Genomic DNA, 22,017 nt, shown 5'->3' with positions numbered 1-22,017 from the left:
GGATGTTGCAGGAATTAGGTCCAGAGGTGATAAACGTGTGGGGATGTATTTCAGCAACAGGCTGTAGTGGGAGTAAAGCAGACAATATTACAAAGGTAGCAGTAAACAGTCTTCCAGACTTAAAGGCGATAGGGTCACAAACACAGCTCTGGGTCAAACTGCAAATTGCAAACTATAAAGTTAAGTTCCACTTTAGCCACTTAAAAGGAGTCAAAGCAGTCAGGTAAATAATTTAAAACACTGCAGCAATTGATGCACTTTATATATATTCCCAGCACCCAACAATCCCTGTCCCAATGGATGGTCAGTTGTGTAACTTTCTTCAGCTTTACAGTTCAAGACATGGTCTGGGTAAAGCTGTTCAACAACTTCGCCAATTTTTATTACAATGGGGTACGTTGAAAGAGGAGATGATTCAGGTGCAGATAAGGCATGAGGGGAAAGGAGAGGTTTCAGAAAGCTAGAGCCCTCTGATGTTTAAAGATAAGAGATTAAAATGAAATGGGAAAAGGAGGCTTCTGATGACAGTAAGCATATAATACATTAGAGAATCGTGTAGAATATAGAAAGTCCAGAGGAGAACAGAAAAAGGAAGTAATAGTGACTGAGGAAGTTTCGAGAAAAGATTAGTCTAACATAAAGACAGAGATGTAGAGGAAAGGATTGCAAAGATGATTCTCGACAGGAGCGAGAGTAACAGGGTAGTTGTTATGGGGGACTTTAACTTTCCAAATATTGACTGGAAATACTATAGTTTGAGTACTATAGATGGGTCAGTTTTTGTGCAGTGTGCGCAGGATGGTTTTCTGACACAGTATGTAGACAGGCCAACAAGGGGCGATGCCACATTGGATTTGGTACTGGGTAATGAACCCGGCCAGGTGTTAGATTTAGATGTAGGTGAGCACTTTGGTGATAGTTATCACAATTCGGTTATGTTTACTTTAGCAATGGGCAGGGATAGGTATATACCGCAAGGCAAGAATTATAGCTGGGAGAAAGGCAATTATGATGCTATTCGGCAAGATTTAGGATGTATAGGATGGGGAAGGAAACTGCAGGGGATGGGTACAATCGAAATGTGGAGCTTTTTCAAGGAACAGCTACTGCGTGTCCTTGATAAGTATGTACCTGTCAGGCAGGGAGGAAGTTGTCGAGCAAGGGAACTGTGGTTTACTAAGGAAGTTGAAGCACTTGTCAAGAGGAAGAAGAAGGCTTATGTTAGGATGAGACATGAAGGCACAGTTAGGGCACTTGAGAGTTACAAGTTAGCCAGGAAGGACCTAAAGGGAGAGTTAAGAGCGAGGAGAGGACACGAAAAGTCGTTGGCGGATAGGATCAAGGAAAACCCTAAGGCTTTCTATAGGTATATCAGGAACAAAAGAATGACTAGGGTAAGAATAGGGCCAGTCAAGGACAGTGGTGGGAAGTTGTGCGTGGAGGCTGAGGAGATAAGCAAGATACTAAATGAATACTTTTCGTCAGCATTCACTCAGGAAAAAGATAATGTTGTGGAGGAGAATACTGAGACCCAGGCTATTAGAATAGATGGCATTGAGGTGCGTAGGGAAGAAGTGTTGGCAATTCTGGACAAGGTGAAAATAGATAAGTCCCCGGGGCCTGATGGGATTTATCCTAGGATTCTCTGGGAAGCCAGGGAAGAGATTGCTGAGCCTTTGGCTTTGATTTTTATGTCATCATTGGCTACAGGAATAGTGCCAGAGGACTGGAGGATAGCAAATGTGGTCCCTTTGTTCAAGAAGGGGAGTAGAGATAACCCCGGTAACTATAGGCCGGTGAGCCTAACGTCTGTTGTGGGTAAAGTCTTGGAGAGGATTATAAGAGATACGATTTATAATCATCTAGATAGGAATAATATGATTAGGGATAGTCAGCATGGTTTTGTGAAGGGTAGGTCATGCCTCACAAACCTTATCGAGTTCTTTGAGAAGGTGGCCAAACAGGCGGATGAGGGTAAAGCGGTTGATGTGGTGTATATGGATTTCAGTAAGGCGTTTGATAAGGTTCCCCACGCTAGGCTATTGCAGAAAATACGAAGTATGGGATTGAACGTTATTTAGCGGTTTGGATCAGTAATTGGCTAGCTGAAAGAAGACAGAGGGTGGTGGTTGATGGCAAATGTTCATCCTGGAGTTCAGTTACTAGTGGTGTACCGCAGGATCTGTTCTGGGGCCACTGCTGTTTGTCATTTTTATAAATGACCTGGAAGAGGGTGTAGAAGGATGGGTTAGTAAATTTGCAGATGACACGAAGGTCGGTGGAGTTGTGGATAGTGCTGAACGATGTTATAGGATACAGAGGGACATAGGTAAGCTGCAGAGCTGGGCTGAGAGGTGGCAGATGGAGTTTAATGCGGAAAAGTGTGAGGTGGTTCACTTTGGAAGAAGTAACAGGAATGCAGAGTACTGGGCTAATGGCAAGATTCTTGGTAGTGTAGATGAACAGAGAGATCTCGGCATCCAGGTACATAAATCCCTGAAAGTTGCCACCCAGGTTAATAGGGCTGTTAAGAAGGCATATGGTGTGCTAGCCTTTATCAGTAGGGGGATTGAGTTTCGGAGCCACAAGGTCATGCTGCAGCTGTACATAACTCTGGTGCGGCTGCTCCTGGAGTACTGCGTGCAATTCTGGTCACCACATTATAGGAAGGATGTGGAAGCTTTGGAAAGGGTTCAGAGGAGATTTACTAGGATGTTGCCTGGTATGGAGGGAAGGTCTTACGAGGAAAGGCTCAGGGACTTGAGGTTGTTTTCGTTAGAGAGGAGAAGGCTGAGAGGTGACTTAATAGAGACATATAAGATAGTCAGAGGGTTAGATAGGGTGGACAGTGAGAGTCTTTTTCCTCGGATGGTGATGACCAACACGAGGGGACATAGCTTTAAATTGAGGGGTGGTAGATATAGGACAGATGTCAGAGGCAGTTTCTTTACTCAGAGAGTAGTAGGGGTGTGGAACGCCCTGCCTGCAACAGTAGTAGACTTGCCAACTTTAAGGGCATTTAAGTGGTCACTGGATAGACATATGGATGAAAATGGAATAGTGTAGGTCAGATAGGCTTCAGATGGTTTCACAGGTCGGCGCAACATCGAGGGCCGAAGGGCCCGTACTGCGCTGTAATGTTCTAAAGGAACATAGTTATTTATTTATATAAAGAAAATAAATATTTGGATTTATATAGCATTATTCACAACCACTTCTTTATAGCTGAATAATAATAATAATCTTTATTGTCACACGTAGGCTTACATTAACACTGCAATGAAGTTACTGTGAAAAGCCCCTAGTCGCCACAATCCGGCGCCTGTTCGGGTACACAGAGGGAGAATTCAGAATGTCCAAATTACCTAACAGCACATCTTTCGGGACTTGTGGGAGGAAACCGGAGCACCCGGAGGAAACCCACGCAGACACGACTAGTTTCACAATTTCCTCTGTTATCCATGGTTCTCTTACCCTGCCATTTCTGTCCTTCATTTTCGCAGGGATATGCCTGTTCTGCACTCTAATCAACTGGTCTTTAAAAGACTCCCACATATCAAATGTGGATTTACCTTCAAACAGCCGCTCCCAATCCACATTCTCCAGGTCTTGCCGAATTCTGTTGTAGTTGGCTTTCCCCCAGTTTAGCACCTTCACTCGAGGGCCACGCTGATCCTTACCCATGAGTATTCATAGGACATACAATGCAGGAGGAGGCCATTCGGCCCATCGAGTCTGCACCGACCCACTTAAGCCCTCACTTCTACCCTATCCCCGTACCCCAATAACCCCTCCTAACCTTTTTGGATGCTAAGGGCAATTTAGCATGGCCAATCCATCTAGTGTGCACGTCTTTGGACTGTGGGAAGAAACCGGAGCATCCGGAGGAAACCCACGCAGACACGGGGAGAACTTGCAGACTCCTCACAGATAATGACCCAGCGGGGAATCGAACGTGGGACCCTGGCGCTGTGAAACCACAGTGCTAGCCACTTGTGTTAGCGTGCTGCCCCGAAAACTTAGTAAATTATGATCACTATTCCCAAAGTATTCCCCTGCTAAAACTTTGGTCACCTGGCCAGGCTCATTCCTGTAAATCCTAGTTGGATTATCAACACAAGGGGCTGAATGGCCTACTCCTATTCCTATGTTCCTATGACAACCTTTGGGGCAGCACGGTAGCAGTGGTTAGCACAGTTGTTTCACAGCTCCAGGATCCCAGGTTCAATTCCCGGCTTGGGTTACCGTCTGTGCAGAATTGGCATGTTCCCCCCCATGCCTAAGTGGGTTTCCTCCTGGTGCTCCGGTTTCCTCCCACAGTCCAAAGATGTGCAGGTTAGGCGGATTGGCCATGATAAATTTCCCTTCGTGTCCAAAAAAAAAGGTTAGGTGGGTTACGGGGATAGGGTGGAGGTGTGGGAATAAGGGGGAGATATGGGCTTAGGTAGGGTGCTCATTCCAAAGGGCAGGTGCAGAGTCAATGGGCCAAATGGCCTCGTTCTGCACTGAATTCTAACGTCACAGCAAAGGAGGAGGTAGTAGAGACATTGCATAAGAACATAAGAACATAAGAACTAGGAGCAGGAGTCGGCCATCTGGCCCCTCGAGCCTGCTCCACCATTCAATGAGATCATGGCTGATCTTTTGTGGACTCAGCTCCACTTTCCGGCCCGAACACCATAACCCTTAATCCCTTTATTCTTCAAAAACCTATCTATCTTTACCTTAAAAACATTGAATGAAGGAGCCTCAACTGCTTCACTGGGCAAGGAATTCCGTAGATTCACAACCCTTTGGATGAAGAGGTTCCTCCTAAACTCAGTCCTAAATCTACTTCCCCTTATTTTGAGGCTATGTCCCCTAGTTCTGCTTTCACCCGCCAGTGGAAACAACCTGCCCGCATCTATCCTATCTATTCCCTTCATAATTTTAAATGTTTCTATAAGATCCCCCCTCATCCTTCTAAATTCCAACGAGTACAGTCCCAGTCTACTCAACCTCTCCTCATAATCCAACCCCTTCAACTCTGGGATTAACCTAGTGAATCTCCTCTGCACACCCTCCAGTGCCAGTATATCCTTTCTCAAGTAAGGAGACCAAAACTAAACACACTACTCCAGGGTGGCCTCACTAACACCTTATACAATTGCAACATAACCTCCCTAGTCTTAAACTCCATCCCTCTAGCAATGAAGGACAAAATTCCATTTGCCTTCTTAATCGCCTGTTGCACCTGTAAACCAATTTTCTGTGACTCATGCACTAGCACACCCAGGTCTCTCTGCATAGTATAACAAAAGAGAAAGAGGAAAAACTTGACATGCCGGCAGTCCTCAAAGTTGAAAAGTTATCTGTCCATGTCGGATACATCCAAGTTATTGAGCAAAGTAGGGATGGAAATTGCAAAGGCTCTGCCCAAAATCATTGGGTTAGGAGAAAGGCCAGAGAGAGCTGAGGGATTGCAAATGTTACTCCTGTTTTAAAAGGGGAAATGGATTACTCTGGCAACTATAGACCAATCAGCCTAATGTTGGCAGAAGGGAAACTCTTAGATACTGTAGTTTGGGATGAAATTACTTGTCAATTGGAAAAGCATGGTGATGGATGACAGCCAGCACAAATTAATCAAAGGCAAATAGAGTCTGAGAATTGTGAATGAGTTCTTCAATATTGTAATGGAGACAGTTGTTGAGGGCATTGCGACTTAGGTGTCTGGAAACCATGACGGACTACAAAGGGAGAAAGACTGCTGCGGTGATGGGATTCAATATTATTTTCTCAGTTCATTTCCAGTGTAGCATTTGCCTCATGTTGTACCAATGTGGAGTCATTCAAGAAAGAAAATTACAAATCAGAAGTACAACTCACCTTTCAGCTGGGAATGGTGCACTGCAAACATGTTTATAGCCATGAGCTGCAGCATGCGGGTATTCCCAATGGGGGATGGGCTGTGCTGAAGCAGTACTCGGAATTCCTTCAGAACATTTGCAGCCACTGACGGGAAGGTCTCCATTCTGCAATACAAAAAGAAAAATTTGCATTTATACAGAACCTTTCACAAACACAGGATGTCCTAAAGCTCATTACAGCTAATTAAGCAATGGAACGGGACAGCTAACTTGGGCAGAGCAATGTTTCACAAATTGCAATGAGACAATCTGTGTTAGTGAATTTGGCTGAGGTGGCCAGGATATTCAGAACTCCCTGACTTTTCTTTCAATGATGCCCTGGAATATTTTACATCTACCCGAAGGTGAAATAGATCCTCAGTATTGACCTCTCATCTAAAAGCAGCAGCTAAGACAGTGCATTGCTCCCCCAATTCACTGCAATACCAACCTAGATTATGCATTTAGACCTCTGGAGTCAAAATTGAACCAGATCTACTGATTCAGAGACAATGGAGCTACCACTCAGCTATAATACCACAGTTATTCCACAATAAATTCACAGAGGCTGCTAGCAATAAAATAGCTGATTGTTTAACAGGAATTGGTCTCAGTAAAGATGGGAGTTGGAAATTAAGCTGACACAGCCACGTATAATAATAATCTTTCATTAGTGTCACAAGTAGGCTGATATTAACACTGCAATGAAGTTACAGTGAAGAGCCCCTAGTCGCCACATTCCGGCATCTGTTCGGGTACACTGAGGGAGAATTCAGAATGTCCAATTCACCTAACACGCGCGTCTCTCAGGACTTGTGGGAGGAAACGGTAGCAGAGTGGTTAACACTGTTGCTTCACAGCTCCAGGATCAATTCCCGGCTTGGGTCACTGTCTGTGTGGAGTATAGATTCTCCCCGTGTCTGCGTGGGTTTCCTCCGGGTGCTCCGGTTTCCTCCCACAGTCCAAAGATGTGCAGGTTAATGGATTGGCCATGCTAAATTGCCCTTAGTGTTGGGTGGGGTTACTGGGTTGTGAGGATAGGGTGGAGGTGTGGGCTTGTGTAGGGTGCTCTTTCCAAGGGCCGGTGCAGACTCGATGGGCCAAATGTCCTCCCTCTGCACTGTAAATTCTATGATTCTATGAAAACAGAGCTCCTTGAGGGAGACACAGGGAGAACGTGCAGACTCAGCACAGACAGTGACCCAAGCCGGGAATCAAACCCAGGTCCCTGGGTCTGTGAAGGAACAGTGCTAGCCACTGTGCTACGCGCTGCCCCTTGCAAAAAAGTAAATAATTATACCAGTTCTCAAAACAGATGGTTAGCAGGTAGTGGGCAGGCTGGATCCTGAGCAACAATCAGCAACACCAATTTCAGACAAAAATAGTTGACTGGTTTCTTTGCAGTGAATGTTTTGCATTCTTTAAGATAAGCGATATCAGTTCCAGGGGCTGAAAGAACTGTATTCCTTTTTAACCAGTCAGGCACAATACAGATTAGATAGTGATGCTCCCTCTACACTGTCCCCAGTGTTGTGATCATTCTGGAGAGTAATAAACAAAAATAACAACATTTATCAAATGACCCCCAACATAAATTGAACTTGAATTAGAAGGCGAATGATACTTCAAATAAAAAAGTGTCAATACAAAACCACAAGCACCAGCATCGCTTGTCATACAAATGTGGCATTGCATAGCTACTGTTCCACAACATGCTGTTCCTCATTCACATCAGGAAGCCTATCCAACAACAGCTGTCTCCCCCAGGTTTCACAGGAACAATTATCATCAACAAGGTACAACCAACCCTCTCTTCCTCAAATCACAACAGTATTGATGGTGTAACATTGAAGAGTTCCCTTTCTTTAATTACTTTTATTCAAGGCTTTTAACCAAATATAAATATACAAAAGAATAGGCAAAGAGCATCAGAAGACCATCACATCTACCCAACAACCCCAACCCTCCAGCCCCACAACCACGTCCTTCCTTCTACTTTTTAACCCCCTTCCCCCCTGACCCCTCAATCCTCCTTAAAGAAATCGAAGAACAGTTTCTACATCTGAGTGGACCTTTCGGCTGACTCACGCAGGTGAACTTGATCTTCTCTATCCGCAGGAATTATGCTAGGCCGCTCACCCTCACCCTTCGCCGGCTCCGAGTCCCCCCCATCTCCAGGATCAGGGCGGCAAAGGCCAATCAATTCTGAATTTCCTTAGTTTCCTGAGGAGGTATAGGCGCTGTTGTGCTTTATTGGTGATAGCGTCGATGTGGTTGGACCAGGACAGATTTTTGGAGATGTGCACCCCTAGGAATTTGAAACTGCTAACCATCTCCACCTCGGCCCCGTTGATGCTGACAGGGGTGTGTACAGTACTTTGCTTCCTGAAGTCAATGACCAGCTCTTTAGTTTTGCTGGCATTGAGGGGAGAGATTGTTGTCGCTGTACCACTCCACTAGGTTCTCTATCTCCCATTCTGACTCGTCGTTATTCGAGATCCGGCCCACTATGGTCGTATCGTCAGCAAACTTGTAGATGGAGTTGGAACCAAATTTTGCCATGCAGTCGTGTGTATAGGGAGTGTAGTAGGCGGCTACGTATGCAGCCTTGCGGGCCTCGGTGTTGAGGACTATTGTGGAGGAGATGTTGTTGTTTATTCTTACTGATTGTGGTCTGTGGGTCAGAAAGTCCAGGATCCAGTTTGATTTGATTTGATTTATTAAAATAGTTGCAGAGTGAGGAGCCAAGTCCTAGATTTTGGAGCTTTGATATGAGCTTGGCTGGGATTATGGTGTTGAAGGCAGAGCTGTAGTCAATAAATAGGAGACTGATGTAGGAGTCCTTGTTGGCGAGATGCTCTAGCGATGAGTGGAGATGGCGTCTGCTGTGGATCGGTTGCGGCGGTGTGCGAATTGCAGTGGATCAAGACGTTCTGGGAGTATGGAGTTGATGCGCTTCATGACCAACCTCTCAAAGCACTTCATTACAACTGACGTCAGGGCCACCAGACAGTAGTCATTGAGGCACGTTGCCTGGTTCTTCTTTGGTACCGCTATAATGGTGGTCTTCTTGAAGCAGGTGGGGACCTCGGAGCGGAGTAGCGACAGGTTAAAGATGTCCATGAACACCTCTGCCAGCTGGTCTGTGCAGGCTCTGAGTGCACGACCAGGGATCCCATCTGGACCTGTCGCCTTCCGAAGGTTCACTTTCAGGAAAGCCGATCTGACTTCGGAAGCTGTGATGGTGGGTATGGGTGAGTTAAGGGCTGCTGGGGCACTCGACAGCGAATGTTTGGTTACCTGCTCGAACTGCGCATAGAATGCATTGAGTTCATCGGGGAGGGGTGCGCTGCTGCTGAAGATACTTCTCGGCTTCGCTTTGTAGCCCATTGTGTTGTTTAGGCCTTGCCACAACCGGCGAGAGGCTGTAACGCTAGTCTCTGCCTCTAGCTTGGTCTGATATTCTCTCTTGGCATCTCAAATGGCTTTGCAGAGGTCGTACCTGGAGGTCGTGCCTGACTTGAACGCCTCAGACCCGTCCTTCACTAGGGAATCAATCTCGTCATTGAGCCATGGTTTCTGGTTGGGGAACGTACGTACTGCTTTCTTTGGCACGCAGTCGCCCACACATTTGCTGATGAAGTCTGTGACGGTGGTGGCATACTCATTTAAGTTGGTCGCTGAGTTCTTAAATATGGACCAGTCCACTGTGTCTGAGCAGTCACGCAAGAGCTCTTCTGTTTCCTCGGACCAGCACTGCACGACCTTCTTAGCTGGATTATCCCGCTTGAGTTTCTGCTTGTATGCCGGGAGAAGGAGCACCGTCTTATGGTCTGATTTTCCAAAGTGCGGTTGGGGGATGGAACGGTAAGCGCCTTTGATTTTTGAGTAGCAGTGGTCAAGAGTGGGCAGCACGGTAGCAAAGTGGTTAGCGCAATTGCTTCACAGCTCCAGGGTCCCAGGTTCGATTCCCGACTGGGTCACTGTCTGTGCGGAGTCTGCACGTTCTCCCCGTGTGTGCGTGGGTTTCCTTCGGGTGCTCCGGTTTCCTCCCACAGTCCAAAGATGTGCGAGTTAGGTGGATTGGCCATGCTAAATTGCCCTTAGTGTCCAAAAAAGTTACGTGGAGTTTGCTGGGTTGCGGGGATAGGGTAGATACGTGGGCTTGAGTGGCTTGCTCTTTGTAAGGGCCGGTGCAGACTTGATGGGCCAAATGGCCTCCTTCTGCACTGTAAATTCTATGATTATATGTCAACGAGAAGGCACAAATTTAATATCATCAGAAGAATTAAAGGGGAGAGTGTAAAATATGTGTCTACACAGAGTTTGGGTAGAACATGGAATTATCTGCCAGAAACCATTTTTGAAGTAAATTTCACAATTTCTTTCAGAAGCAACATAGATACGTGCTGGCAAAAGGTATGAAGAACAAGCAGGAGAATGAGATTAGGGGAGAATCCTGCAAAACGGTAGGTCATGATATGCTGAATGATCTGTCTCTGTAGATTCTGTCATCTTTGTCATTACCCAAACAAGACATTCTATGATGAATCAGATTGGAGTTTGGCCTTTTGGCCCATGGTAGCAGGACTGAACTGATGCTGTTAAACTACATTTCACGTAGGAAGCTTGAACAGAGCAGACTGAAAAGATTCTATCTCGTGTTAGCACTGGATCTGAATTCAGGTTCCAAACTTTAATGGAGAGTGTCGAGCTCAATGTCCCATCCAGTACCATCGTCCCCACCCTAGTTTCAATCTACAAGGTCAGAGTTATTTGTGTTATAGATTTCTCCAATCTACATGCTTATGCAGGATGTACATCACCAGCATGTCCCTCAAAAGTGGAAATGGTTTAGATAAATATTTTCCCTGCACGTTCAAAGCACAGTCCTGGCACAGATTGTATACAGGATCTCCTCGTCTCTGACAAAGGCAACCCTCTATTATGTCTGTCCATATCCTGCCATCACACAGCCACTGGTCAGAGAACAGCAGATTTTCATTGTCTACTGACAAATTATTTCAAGCAACTGAGAAAATCTCCTCTGCTAGATCAATCGCCTGCATAGATTGAAAGTGAGCAAGACTAATACAACAGCACGTAAGGAGACAACGGTGGTGCTAAAAGTGACTTTGATGTTCCGAATAGTCGTAATGGAAAATTTGGCAATGAAATCTGCTTTATATAAAACACAAAAATGAATTCAGTCCCTATCACAGAGCTAACTTCAAACTGTAACAAAACCCAAAACCCAACAGTAACACAAACATCAACGGTGAGTTTCTCAATTACAGCTCACCTGTGCCATCTCATGCACTTAAATCTGAACCTGTGCTGAGTAAGTGCCTGGGTGTTCCAGTCCAACATAAACTCCAGCACTTTCGTTATTGCCCAGTTGTCAAATACAGTTGAGTATAGATAAACATATCGGATCCAAACACAGTGCCGATCCAAGCATGACAATTTCAACTCAATTTCTGTTAATTTCATTAGAAAGAAATTATGATCCATTGGGCTTCCTGCCAAGTGCGCGCTACATTACAGACCTGAGTGTACGGCCAAGTGTGTGCTAAATTACAGACCTGTGTATACTGGCAAGTGTGTGCTACATTACAGACCTGTGTGTACTGGCAAGTGTGTGCTACATTACAGACCTGTGTGTACGGCCAAGTGTGTGCTACATTACAGACCTGTGTGTACTGGCAAGTGTGCGCTAAATTACAGACCTGTGTGTACTACCAAGTGTGTGCTACATTACAGACCTGTGTGTACTACCAAGTGTGTGCTACATTACAGACCTGTGTGTACTACCATGTGTGTGCTACATTACAGACCTGTGTGTACTACCATGTGTGTGCTACATTACAGACCCGTGTGTACGGCCAAGTGTGTGCTAAATTACAGACCTGTGTGTACGGCCAAGTATGTGCTAAGTTACAGACCAGTGTGTACTACCAAGTGTGTGCTAAATTACAGACCTGTGTGTACTACCACGTGCGCTAAATTACACACCTGTGTGCACTACCACGTGCGCTAAATTACAGACCTGTGTGTACTACCAAGTATGCGCTAAGTTACAGACTTGTGTGTGCTGGCAAGTGTGTGCTAAGTTACAGACCTGAGTGTACAGCCAAGTGTGTGCTAAGTTACAGACCTGTGTGTACTACCAAGTGTGTGCTAAATTACAGACCTGTGTGTACTACCAAGTGTGTGCTAAATTACAGACTAGTGTGTACTACCAAGTGTGTGCTAAATTACAGACCTGTGTGTACTACCAAGTGTGTGCTAAATTACAGACTAGTGTGTACTACCAAGTGTGTGCTAAATTACAGACTAGTGTGTACTACCAAGTGTGTGCTAAATTACAGACCTGTGTGTACTACCAAGTGTGTGCTAAATTACAGACTAGTGTGTACTACCAAGTGTGTGCTAAATTACAGACTAGTGTGTACTACCAAGTGTGTGCTAAATTACAGACCTGTGTGTACTACCAAGTGTGTGCTAAATTACAGACTAGTGTGTACTACCAAGTGTGTGCTAAATTACAGACTAGTGTGTACTACCAAGTGTGTGCTAAATTACAGACTAGTGTGTACTACCAAGTGTGTGCTAAATTACAGACTAGTGTGTACTACCAAGTGTGCGCTAAATTACAGACCTGTGTATATTGGCAAGTGTGTGCTAAATTACAGACCTGTGTGTACTACCAAGTGTGTGCTAAATTACAGACCTGTGTGTACTACCAAGTGTGTGCTAAATTACAGACTAGTGTGTACTACCAAGTGTGTGCTAAATTACAGACCTGTGTGTACTACCAAGTGTGTGCTAAATTACAGACTAGTGTGTACTACCAAGTGTGTGCTAAATTACAGACTAGTGTGTACTACCAAGTGTGTGCTAAATTACAGACCTGTGTGTACTACCAAGTGTGTGCTAAATTACAGACTAGTGTGTACTACCAAGTGTGCGCTAAATTACAGACCTGTGTATATTGGCAAGTGTGTGCTAAATTACAGACCTGTGTGTACTACCAAGTGTGCGCTAAATTACAGACCTGTGTGTACGGCCAAGTGTGTGCCAAGTTACAGACCTGTGTACGGCCAAGTGTGCACTATGTTCAGACCAATGGTGTACTGGCAAGTGTGCGCTAAGTTACAGACCTGTGTGTACTACCAAGTGTGTGCTACATTACAGACCTGTGTGTACTACCAAGTGTGCGCTAAGTTACAGACCTGTGTGTACTACCAAGTGTGTGCTACATTACAGACCTGTGTGTACTACCAAGTGTGTGCTACATTACAGACCTGTGTGTACTACCAAGTGTGTGCTAAATTACAGACCTGTGTGTACTGACACATGTGTGCTAAATTACAGACCTGTGTGTACGGCCAAATGTGTTCTAAATTACAGACCTGACAGTCAATCAGAACAGTGTAAACACAAACATTTTGGGAGCAAAGGAAAGAACTCTATTTCACTTGCACCTTAAACATCAATTGCAATCTCATGTTGCAAGTACAAAACTCAATAGCAGAGACATACTGATGACATTCACAGTACTCCATTCATCCTACTTGTGACAATAATAAAGATTATTGTGTCAGGAGACCAGAGTTACAGGCAAGTTTCCTCAGTGTCAAACACCATCCTGTCTTATTTCTTTCTTTCTCAGGAGCTAGGTAACACTAGCATGGCCACTTTCATTGGCCATCCCTACTAGCCCTCAAAATGTGGCGAGCTCTCTTCTTAAACCAAGACATTCTTAAAATTATTGTACATCAAAGTAGTTTTCTAGGCCATTTCAGAAGTCATTAAAAGTGAGCTACATTGTGGGACTGGTGTCAGATATAAGCCAGACTGGGCAAGGAAAGCAGGTTCTCTTCCCTGGAGGACATGAGTAAACCAGTTGAGTTTTTACAATAAAAATATAGCTTTCATGGTCTTTTCTTTTTCTGTTATGGTCCCTCCAATTACCAGATTTAATGATTTACACTTTATCATTTGGTTTGGTGAGATTTGAATTCATGACTTCTGGAATTCTAGTCAAAGATCATTCATTACCAGCGGACTTTGTATATACTCATGTCCTCATTCTCCATACCTTTTTTAGCAGAGGCCACTGGATTGCAATCAGAAGCATGAATCTCCTTGGCTGATTTTATCCCATCCAAAGCCAAAAGCACTGATCCTATTGTTTTTGAGAAGAACCAGGGTTGATGGGAAGCTAGTCTTTGATTCTAAAGTTGTGATATAATCAACTCTCAACCCTTGGGCAAAATCTAGAAATCATTAACCAAAACCTTATTTCCGCACTGGTTCTGGAGTATATCGCATCTGGCCCATGTGCACTGTATAGCTATAACGCTTTGAGTTTCTTTATAACTCAGCCATAACTGACCTCTACATGTGTTACAGATTTCTGAACCAGTCTGACTGCATCTGGAATTGGTCCAAAGTCTTCACTTGAGAAGACTGATGTGCTGCCATTTCCTGATTTCCCCCATGACATTTCCACACAACTTATCCCATAAAGGACTGACCTGGAATTCACCACTCTGCCTACTTCATACATTGCTTGAAAAAACAAATTCAATTGTTAGCCTCCGACAACCTCTCTTTCTAATTTTCTTTCAACCTTTAAATATCAGAGAGGTGGGAGAGACAATCCTCTGTACTGTGGCACATTGAGACAGTCACCACACTGTACCCAGATCCCTAGAAACAGGCAGTCACTATACCACATAGGTTCCGACATATCACAGACAGATTGCCAGCTACGAATACTCAGGGTATTCACCCTGATTCCAAGGTGTGAGCAGTTGTCATTCCTGCACTAATTCGGAGTTAAGACTGGCCCCCATATGGCACCTAAATCCCACAATGTTGACACCCACAATTCTGTGTGGACAAGGAACAGAGAATAGCCAGAGTCCCTGGGAAGAATAATTACTGCGCCCCAGCAAGGGTAACAGTTGCAATTAGATTCCTTTTAAATCCATACCATACTCGGGTCATTAAGTTAAACCCCCACAGCACATGCAGGGAAGTGTGCACAGCTCCTAGAGTGCATCACTTCACCAAATAATAAGCACTTTACTGCACCCAGGCACTAAACACACTCACATGCCCCACCCCAAATCCCAAGCACCAAAAACCACAGTCAAGGCCCCAGGTGAGAAACAGTGATCACTATACTAAACCCACAACCTACTCCAAATATCCTGCTACCTCATTTGAAGTTGTGTGTCTGGAATAGCTTAATCAATTATTCACCAAAAATCTCTTCCCTTCCCAGTGTTTGTGGCTGGTGCGTTGGGTACGGTATCAATGCAGCAGGCAGAGCCCTGCGGTTAAATTTTATCCTGTTGGAATATGCCTCCAGCAGTCAATGCCAAACATTTCAGCCAAGAGGCTTGTATCGAGTAAGAGTACAACTGGGATCCTCCCCCTTCCCAAATGTCGGACTCCTCATCGGAATTTGGGGCCCAGGGCCTTAAATCCTGAGGGAGAAACTCGGAGGTAAAATTTCATAACAGGGATGCAAGGAGCAGGAATCCCAAGGGAGCTGCTTTGAGGCAGTTGCAAAGCATCCTCATCCACAAAACAGATGGACTTGACTGACAGTCGATAACACTAACCCCTGAACACAGATTTGTTTCTCGATATCTGTGCAGTTTCTCACATGACTTGAAGTCTGCCAGTAGCTGTCTCTGGTATAAACAAAACTGGACTGCCCAGCTGAGCTTATAAAATGCAACACCTTTAACACCATGTGCTCTGAATGCCCTTTGCCAATTTAAAAATTTTGAAAAGTCTTCCAACACTTTTCTCAAAGTGAAACATCTGACCACCAGTAAAATAGGAACAAATTTGTGATTGGCAGTCTCACAGAATCAGAATCACAGAATAATACAGTGCAAAAGAGGCCCTGTGGCCCAGAGTCAGCACCAACAGATAAAAGGCCAAATCTAATCCCATTTGCCAGCACTTGACCCATAGCCTTGAATGTTGTGACGTGCCAAGTGTTCATCCAGGTACTTTATAAAGGATGTGAGGCAACCCGCCTCTACCACCCTCCCAGGCAGTGCATTCCAGATCGCCACCACCCTCTGGGTAAAAAGGTTTTTCCTCAAATCCCCTCTGAACCTCCCGCCCCTGATCTTGAACTTGTGTCCCCCTCAAGGAATTGGAGACAGCGAATGATTGGTGCCAACACAATGCATTCCAAATATTCAACTCACAAGTAACCACCAAAAACCCTCAGTGCCAATGCCACGGTGTACTGGATGCTATTGCATTACCCGGAGTTAGATTAGCTCAATTACACTAATCCGTTTGACAGGTCGGTCAGTAAAACTCGAGCTTTCCACTGACCACTGGCTCATCCTGAGAAATGCCCTCAAATTTCTCATTTTTGAAACAAACACTGGAATCAAAGTAATTCTACCCTCACGTCTGCAGTCAATTCGAATATTAACCCCCCCAACACAAAGCAACAGGCAAAATGCAAATTTAATGAAAAAGAAAGCATTTGCTGTCTTTACTTTTTCTTTTGTTGATTCTCTTTCCCTATTCTGATTTGTTACTTTCATTTTGTCTCTCATCAACTAATCTCTTTCTCCTTATTTTGTTCTGGAAATGCAAGTGTTTTTTTCCTTACCTTTCCCTTGTCTCTTATCCAAAGAGATACCATTTTCCAAACATTTCTCTGGTTAAAATGACTTTTTTGTTCCCAAAACTATGCATTAGCAGGTAACACGGGGCCTCGATTTTATTGAACCACAGACACTGTATAAGGCTCAGGTCAGACCTCGTTTGGACTATTGTAAGCGGTTTTGGGCCCCGTATCTAAGGAAGGATGTGCTGGCCTTGGAAAGGGTCCAGAGGAGATTCACAAGAATAATCCCTGCAATGAAGAGCTTGTCGTATGAGGAACAGTTGAGGACTCTGTGTCTGTACTCGTTGAAGTTTAAAAGGATGAGGGGGGATCTTACTGAAACTTACAGGATACTGCGAGGCCTAGATAGAGTGGACATGGAGAGGATGTTTCCACTTGTAGGAAAAACTAGAACCAAAGGGGACAACCACAGACCTTTAAAACAGAGACGGGGTTAGATACAGAGTAAAGCTCCCTCTACACTGTCCCCATCAAACACTCCCAGGACAGGTACAGCACGGGGTTAGATACAGACTAAAGCTCCCTCTACACTGTCCCCATCAAACACTTCCAGGACAGGTACAGCACAGGGTTAGATACAGAGTAAAGCTCCCTCTACACTGTCCCCATCAAACACTCCCAGGGCAGGTACAGCACATCGTTAGATACAGAGTAAAGCTCCCTCTACACTGTCCCTGACAAACACTCCCAGGACAGGTACAGCACGGGGTTAGATACAGAGTAAAGCTCCCTCTACACTGTCCCCATCAAACACTCCCAGGACAGGTACAGCACAGGGTTAGATACAGAGTAAAGCCCCCTCTACACTGTCCCCATCAAACACTCCCAGGACAGGTACAGCACAGGGTTAGATACAGAGTAAAGCTCCCTCTACACTGTCCCCATCAAACACTCCCAGGGCAGGTACAGCACATCGTTAGATACAGAGTAAAGCTCCCTCTACACTGTCCCCATCAAACACTCCCAGGACAGGTACAGCACAGGGTTAGATACAGAGTAAAGCTCCCCCCGCCACGCCAATGTCAGTAAGCTGCCTCTCCGATTTCTGTTAAGCCGCCTCTCCAATTTATATAACACTCTCTCCACCCTCCACCCCCCTCCTCCACCCCCCCCCCCCCCCCCCCACCCGCTGATTTCTATAATACTCACCCCCCAAACCGCTAATTTCTGGACAATTCCTGCCCTCCCGCTGATTTCTGAATCACCGTCCTCCCGCTTCCCCCCCCACCCCCCGATGTCCGAATCACCCTCCCGCACCCCCCCCCCATGTCCGAAACACTCCCCCCCCCCCCCCTCCCCTCCCCTCCCCCTCCCCTCCCTTTCCCCTCCCCCCCCTCCCCCGCTGAATCAATTTGGCAATTGCTGGGACATACATCCTACATGTCTGGCATCACACCGCCATTAAAATTCATACATGGTGTTGCTGAATGATGAGATACGCAGAGTGTCTTTTGGTTCTGACAGGCAGCAGCAACCAGCTAATGGAAAATACTGATCATATAACCACTGCATCAGAGGAGTGTGAATTGACCTGCTTAACTTGTTCAAATCTTTGAGATATCGTCCCTATCCAGGAAAATTTGCTGTATATATTGCTGGGTTGAGGTAGGCTTGTGGTAATCCTATAGAATCTTTACAGTGCAGGAGGCAGCCCATCGGGTCTGCACCAACCTTTTGAAAGAGCACTCTACCCATGTTAACTCCAGCGTCCACCCCATCATGTCCCCATAACCTAACCTGCACATCCCTGGACACGAAGGTGCAATTTATCATGGTCAATCCACCTAACCGGCACATCTTTGGACTGAGAGGGGAAACCGGAGCACCCAGAGGAAACCCACGCAGACACGGGGAGAACGTGCAAACTCCACACAGACAGTGACCCACGGTCAGAATTCCTGGTGCTGTGAGGCAGTAGTGCTAACCAATGTGCCCCAGTAGAGGAGAACCCATCAGCAGATTTCTGAACCAGCCTGTCGAGATAAGAAACAATTTGAACTGCTCCATCTTAAAAGTGACTGAGTGCAGGATGGGGCCAGTATGCTTCAAATTGCCCTGAATTAATTTTAAATCCAAAAATGATAACCAATTGTATTAAGGGAATCAGGGCACGGGCAAGCACATGGAGCTTGGTCTCAGATCAGCCACAATCTAACTGAATGGTGGGACAGGTTGGAGGAGTTAAATAGTCATCTCTGCTCTTTTATGTTCCTTGAATGTTCAGGTAGGACAAAGGAGGCAAGTAAATGAGAGAGTTATTGAAACGGCAGCTTGAGACTACTACAAAAGCAAAATACAGCCAATGTAATTGATGCACTTTCACCGATAACATTACCTATCTTTCCCGCTCCACAGGTGTTGCCTGACCTGCTGTGTATTTCCAGAACTTTCTTGGCGACGGGGGTGTAAGATAGGTTGAAGAGCCATATATTTATGTTAAATCTCACTAACAGCAAAAAGAAAGGCCTCTATTGGCCCCTCCAGCCCACTGATGTAAATGCAAACTGGACAAAAATACCAGGAAGGATTAGATCAGCCGGTTTTACTCACGGGCTCAACATGATAAAAACACCAATTCTTCATGCTGGGATCTTTTTATAGTTCAATTTAAAGATAAATGACTAAATCTGTATTTGGTGGTTGAGATATCGTGGCCTACCTTCTTCTAATTTCACCCAATACCCATCAGGCACAAGTGGCACCATGAGCTGCAGCAATGACACAGTCAGGACTCAGGCTCACTGATCTACACAGTGAGATGGCGACACAGACATTGACTATTTCATTCTCAGGGTAAAGAATGAAGAATAATTTGTGTGCTATGTAAAAGCCATCCGAGATGCCAAGAGAGAATATTAAACCAAGCTAGAGTCACAGACAGACCGTCAGCGACTGTGGCAAGGACTAAACAACATAACGGGCTACAAAGCAAAGCCAAGCAGAATCTCTGGCAGCAGCGCACCCCTCCCCGATGAACTTAATGCATTCTATGCTCGGTTTGAGCAGGTAACCAACAATCCACTGTCGAGTGCCCCAGCAGCCTATAACTCACCCACCCACCATCACAGCTTCCGAAGTCAGATTGGCCTTCCTGAAAGTGAACCCTCGGAAGGCGACGGGCCTGGACGGGATCCCTGGTCGTGCACTCAGAGCCTGCACAGACCAGCTGGCAGAGCTGTTTGCGGACATCTTTAACCTGTCCCTACTCCACTCCGAGGTCCCCACCTGCTTCAAGAAGACCACCATCATACCGGTGCCAAGAAAGAACCAGGCAACGTGCCTCAATGACTACCGTCCGGTGGCCCTGACGTCAGTCGTAATGAAGTGCTTTGAGAGGTTGATCATGAAGCGCATCACCTCCATACTCCCAAAACACCTTGATCCACTGCAATTCGCATACCGTCGCAACCGGTCCACATCAGACGCCATTTCCCTGGCCCTACGCTCATCCCTAGAGCATCTCGACAACAAGGACTCCTACATCAGATTCCTATTTATTGACTACAGCTCCACCTTCAATACCATAATCCCAGCCAAACTCATATCAAAGCTCCAAAACCTAGGACTTGGCTCCCAACTCTGCAACTGGATCCTCAACTTTCTGATCAAGAGACCACAATCATTATGAACAATACCTCCTCCACAATAGTCCTCAACTCCCTGTACACACACGACTGCGTGGAAAAACTTGGCTCCAACACCATCTACAAGTTTGCTGACAATACGACCATAGTGGGCCAGATCTCAAATAACGACGAGCCAGAATACAGGAGGGAGATAGAGAACCTAGTGGAGTGGTGCAGCGACAACAATCTCTCCCTCAATGCCAGCAAAACTAAAGAGCTGGTCATTGACTTCAGGAAGCAAAGTACTGTACACAACCCTGTCAGCATCAATGGGACCGAGGTGGAGATGGTTAGCAGTTTCAAATTCCTAGGGGTGCACATCTCAAAAAATCTGTCCTGGTCCACCCACGTTGACACTACCACCAAGAAAGCACAACAGCGCCTATACCTCCTCAGGAAACTAAGGAAATTCGGCATGTCCACATTAACCCTTACCAACTTTTACAGATGCACCATAGAAAGCATCCTATCTGGCTGCATCACAGCCTGGTATGGCAACTGCTCAGCCCAGGACCGCAAGAAACGTCAGAGAATCGTGAACACCACCCAGTCCATCACACAAACCTGCCTCCCATCCACTGACTCCATCTACACTTCCCGCTGCCTGGGGAAAGCGGGCAGCATAATCAAAGACCCCTCCCACCCGGCTTCCTCACTCTTCCAACTTCTTCCATCGGGCAGGAGATACAGAAGTCTGAGAACATGCACGAACAGACTCAAAAACAGCTTCTTCCCCACTGTCACCAGACTCCTAAATGACCCTCTTATGGACTGACCTCATTAACACTACACCCTGTAGGCTTCATCCGATGCATGTGCTTATGTAGTTACATCGTATACCTTGTGTTGCCCTATTATGTATTTTCTTTTATTCCCTTTTCTTCCCATGTACTTAATGATCTGTTGAGCTGCTCGCAGAAAAATACTTTTCACTGTACCTCGGTACACGTGACAATAAACAAATCCAATCCAATCCAAGCCCTCTACAGAATCTACAGAAGAGGTCCTTCGGCTCATCAAGTTTGTACTGACACATGAAAAACATCTGATCTGCTTACCGAATCCCATTTGCCAGCACCTGGTCCCTAGCCTTGAATGTTATGACGTGCCAAGTGCTCATCCAGGTACTTTTTAAAGGATGTGAGGCAACCTGCCTCTACCACCCTCCCAGGCCGTGCATTCCAAACTGTCACCGCCCTCTGGGTAAAAAAGATTTCCTCAAATCCCCCTTAAACTTCCTGTCCCTCATCTTGAATCCCCTCGTAATCGACCCTTCAACTAAGGGGAAGAGCTGCTCCTTGTCCGTGCCCCTCATAATCTTGTCCACCTCAATCAGGTCATCCCTCAGTCTTCTCTGCTCCACTGAAAACAACCCAAGCCTATCCAACCACTCTTCACAACTGAAATGTTCCATCCCAGGAACAAACTCTGCCGTGAACATTTGTAATGAAAAGCTCTGTGTACAGCACACATCAGGCCCCTGAAGCACAATAAATTGCAATGTGAGTGCAAAAGCAAAATAGTGTGACACCAAACCAAATTCACTGGTTCATCCTCTGCCATTTCTGCCACCGAATCTTCCCCTCCCCTTTCAGCACTGCAAAGGGACTGTTCCCCGAGATACCCTGGCCACCCTTCAAGCACGCTTAACACCTTCTCCCATTCCTGCACCATCCTCTAATGAAGCCCAGGAAATGCTCCGCCTGCCCTTTTATCGCTTCCCTTCTCACTTTCCATGGCCTCAAACACTCCTTATACTTCTTTCAAATTAGTATACTGGATCCACTACTCGCACTGGGAAGACCAAACCCAAATTGAGTAA

The 22,017-nt window shown here is 45.6% G+C and overlaps 1 protein-coding gene across 4 annotated transcripts in view; it reads right to left on the bottom strand.

The window, feature by feature from the left end:
- smg6 (SMG6 nonsense mediated mRNA decay factor) overlaps positions 1-22,017 on the bottom strand; it is a 619,962-nt gene that overhangs the window by 370,277 nt on the left and 227,668 nt on the right. For all 4 annotated transcript variants that reach the window (XM_038814765.1, XM_038814766.1, XM_038814767.1 and 1 more), the window contains one exon: positions 5,869-6,014. In XM_038814765.1, coding sequence (XP_038670693.1) covers positions 5,869-6,014 — 146 coding nt within the window. The remainder of the gene's footprint in view (positions 1-5,868; positions 6,015-22,017) is intronic.

Source organism: Scyliorhinus canicula, chromosome 12 (assembly GCF_902713615.1).
Source record: "Scyliorhinus canicula chromosome 12, sScyCan1.1, whole genome shotgun sequence".
NCBI lineage: Eukaryota > Metazoa > Chordata > Chondrichthyes > Carcharhiniformes > Scyliorhinidae > Scyliorhinus > Scyliorhinus canicula.
The sequence above is the reverse complement of the archived record's forward strand: the minus strand, read 5'-3'. Positions and strand labels throughout refer to the sequence as shown.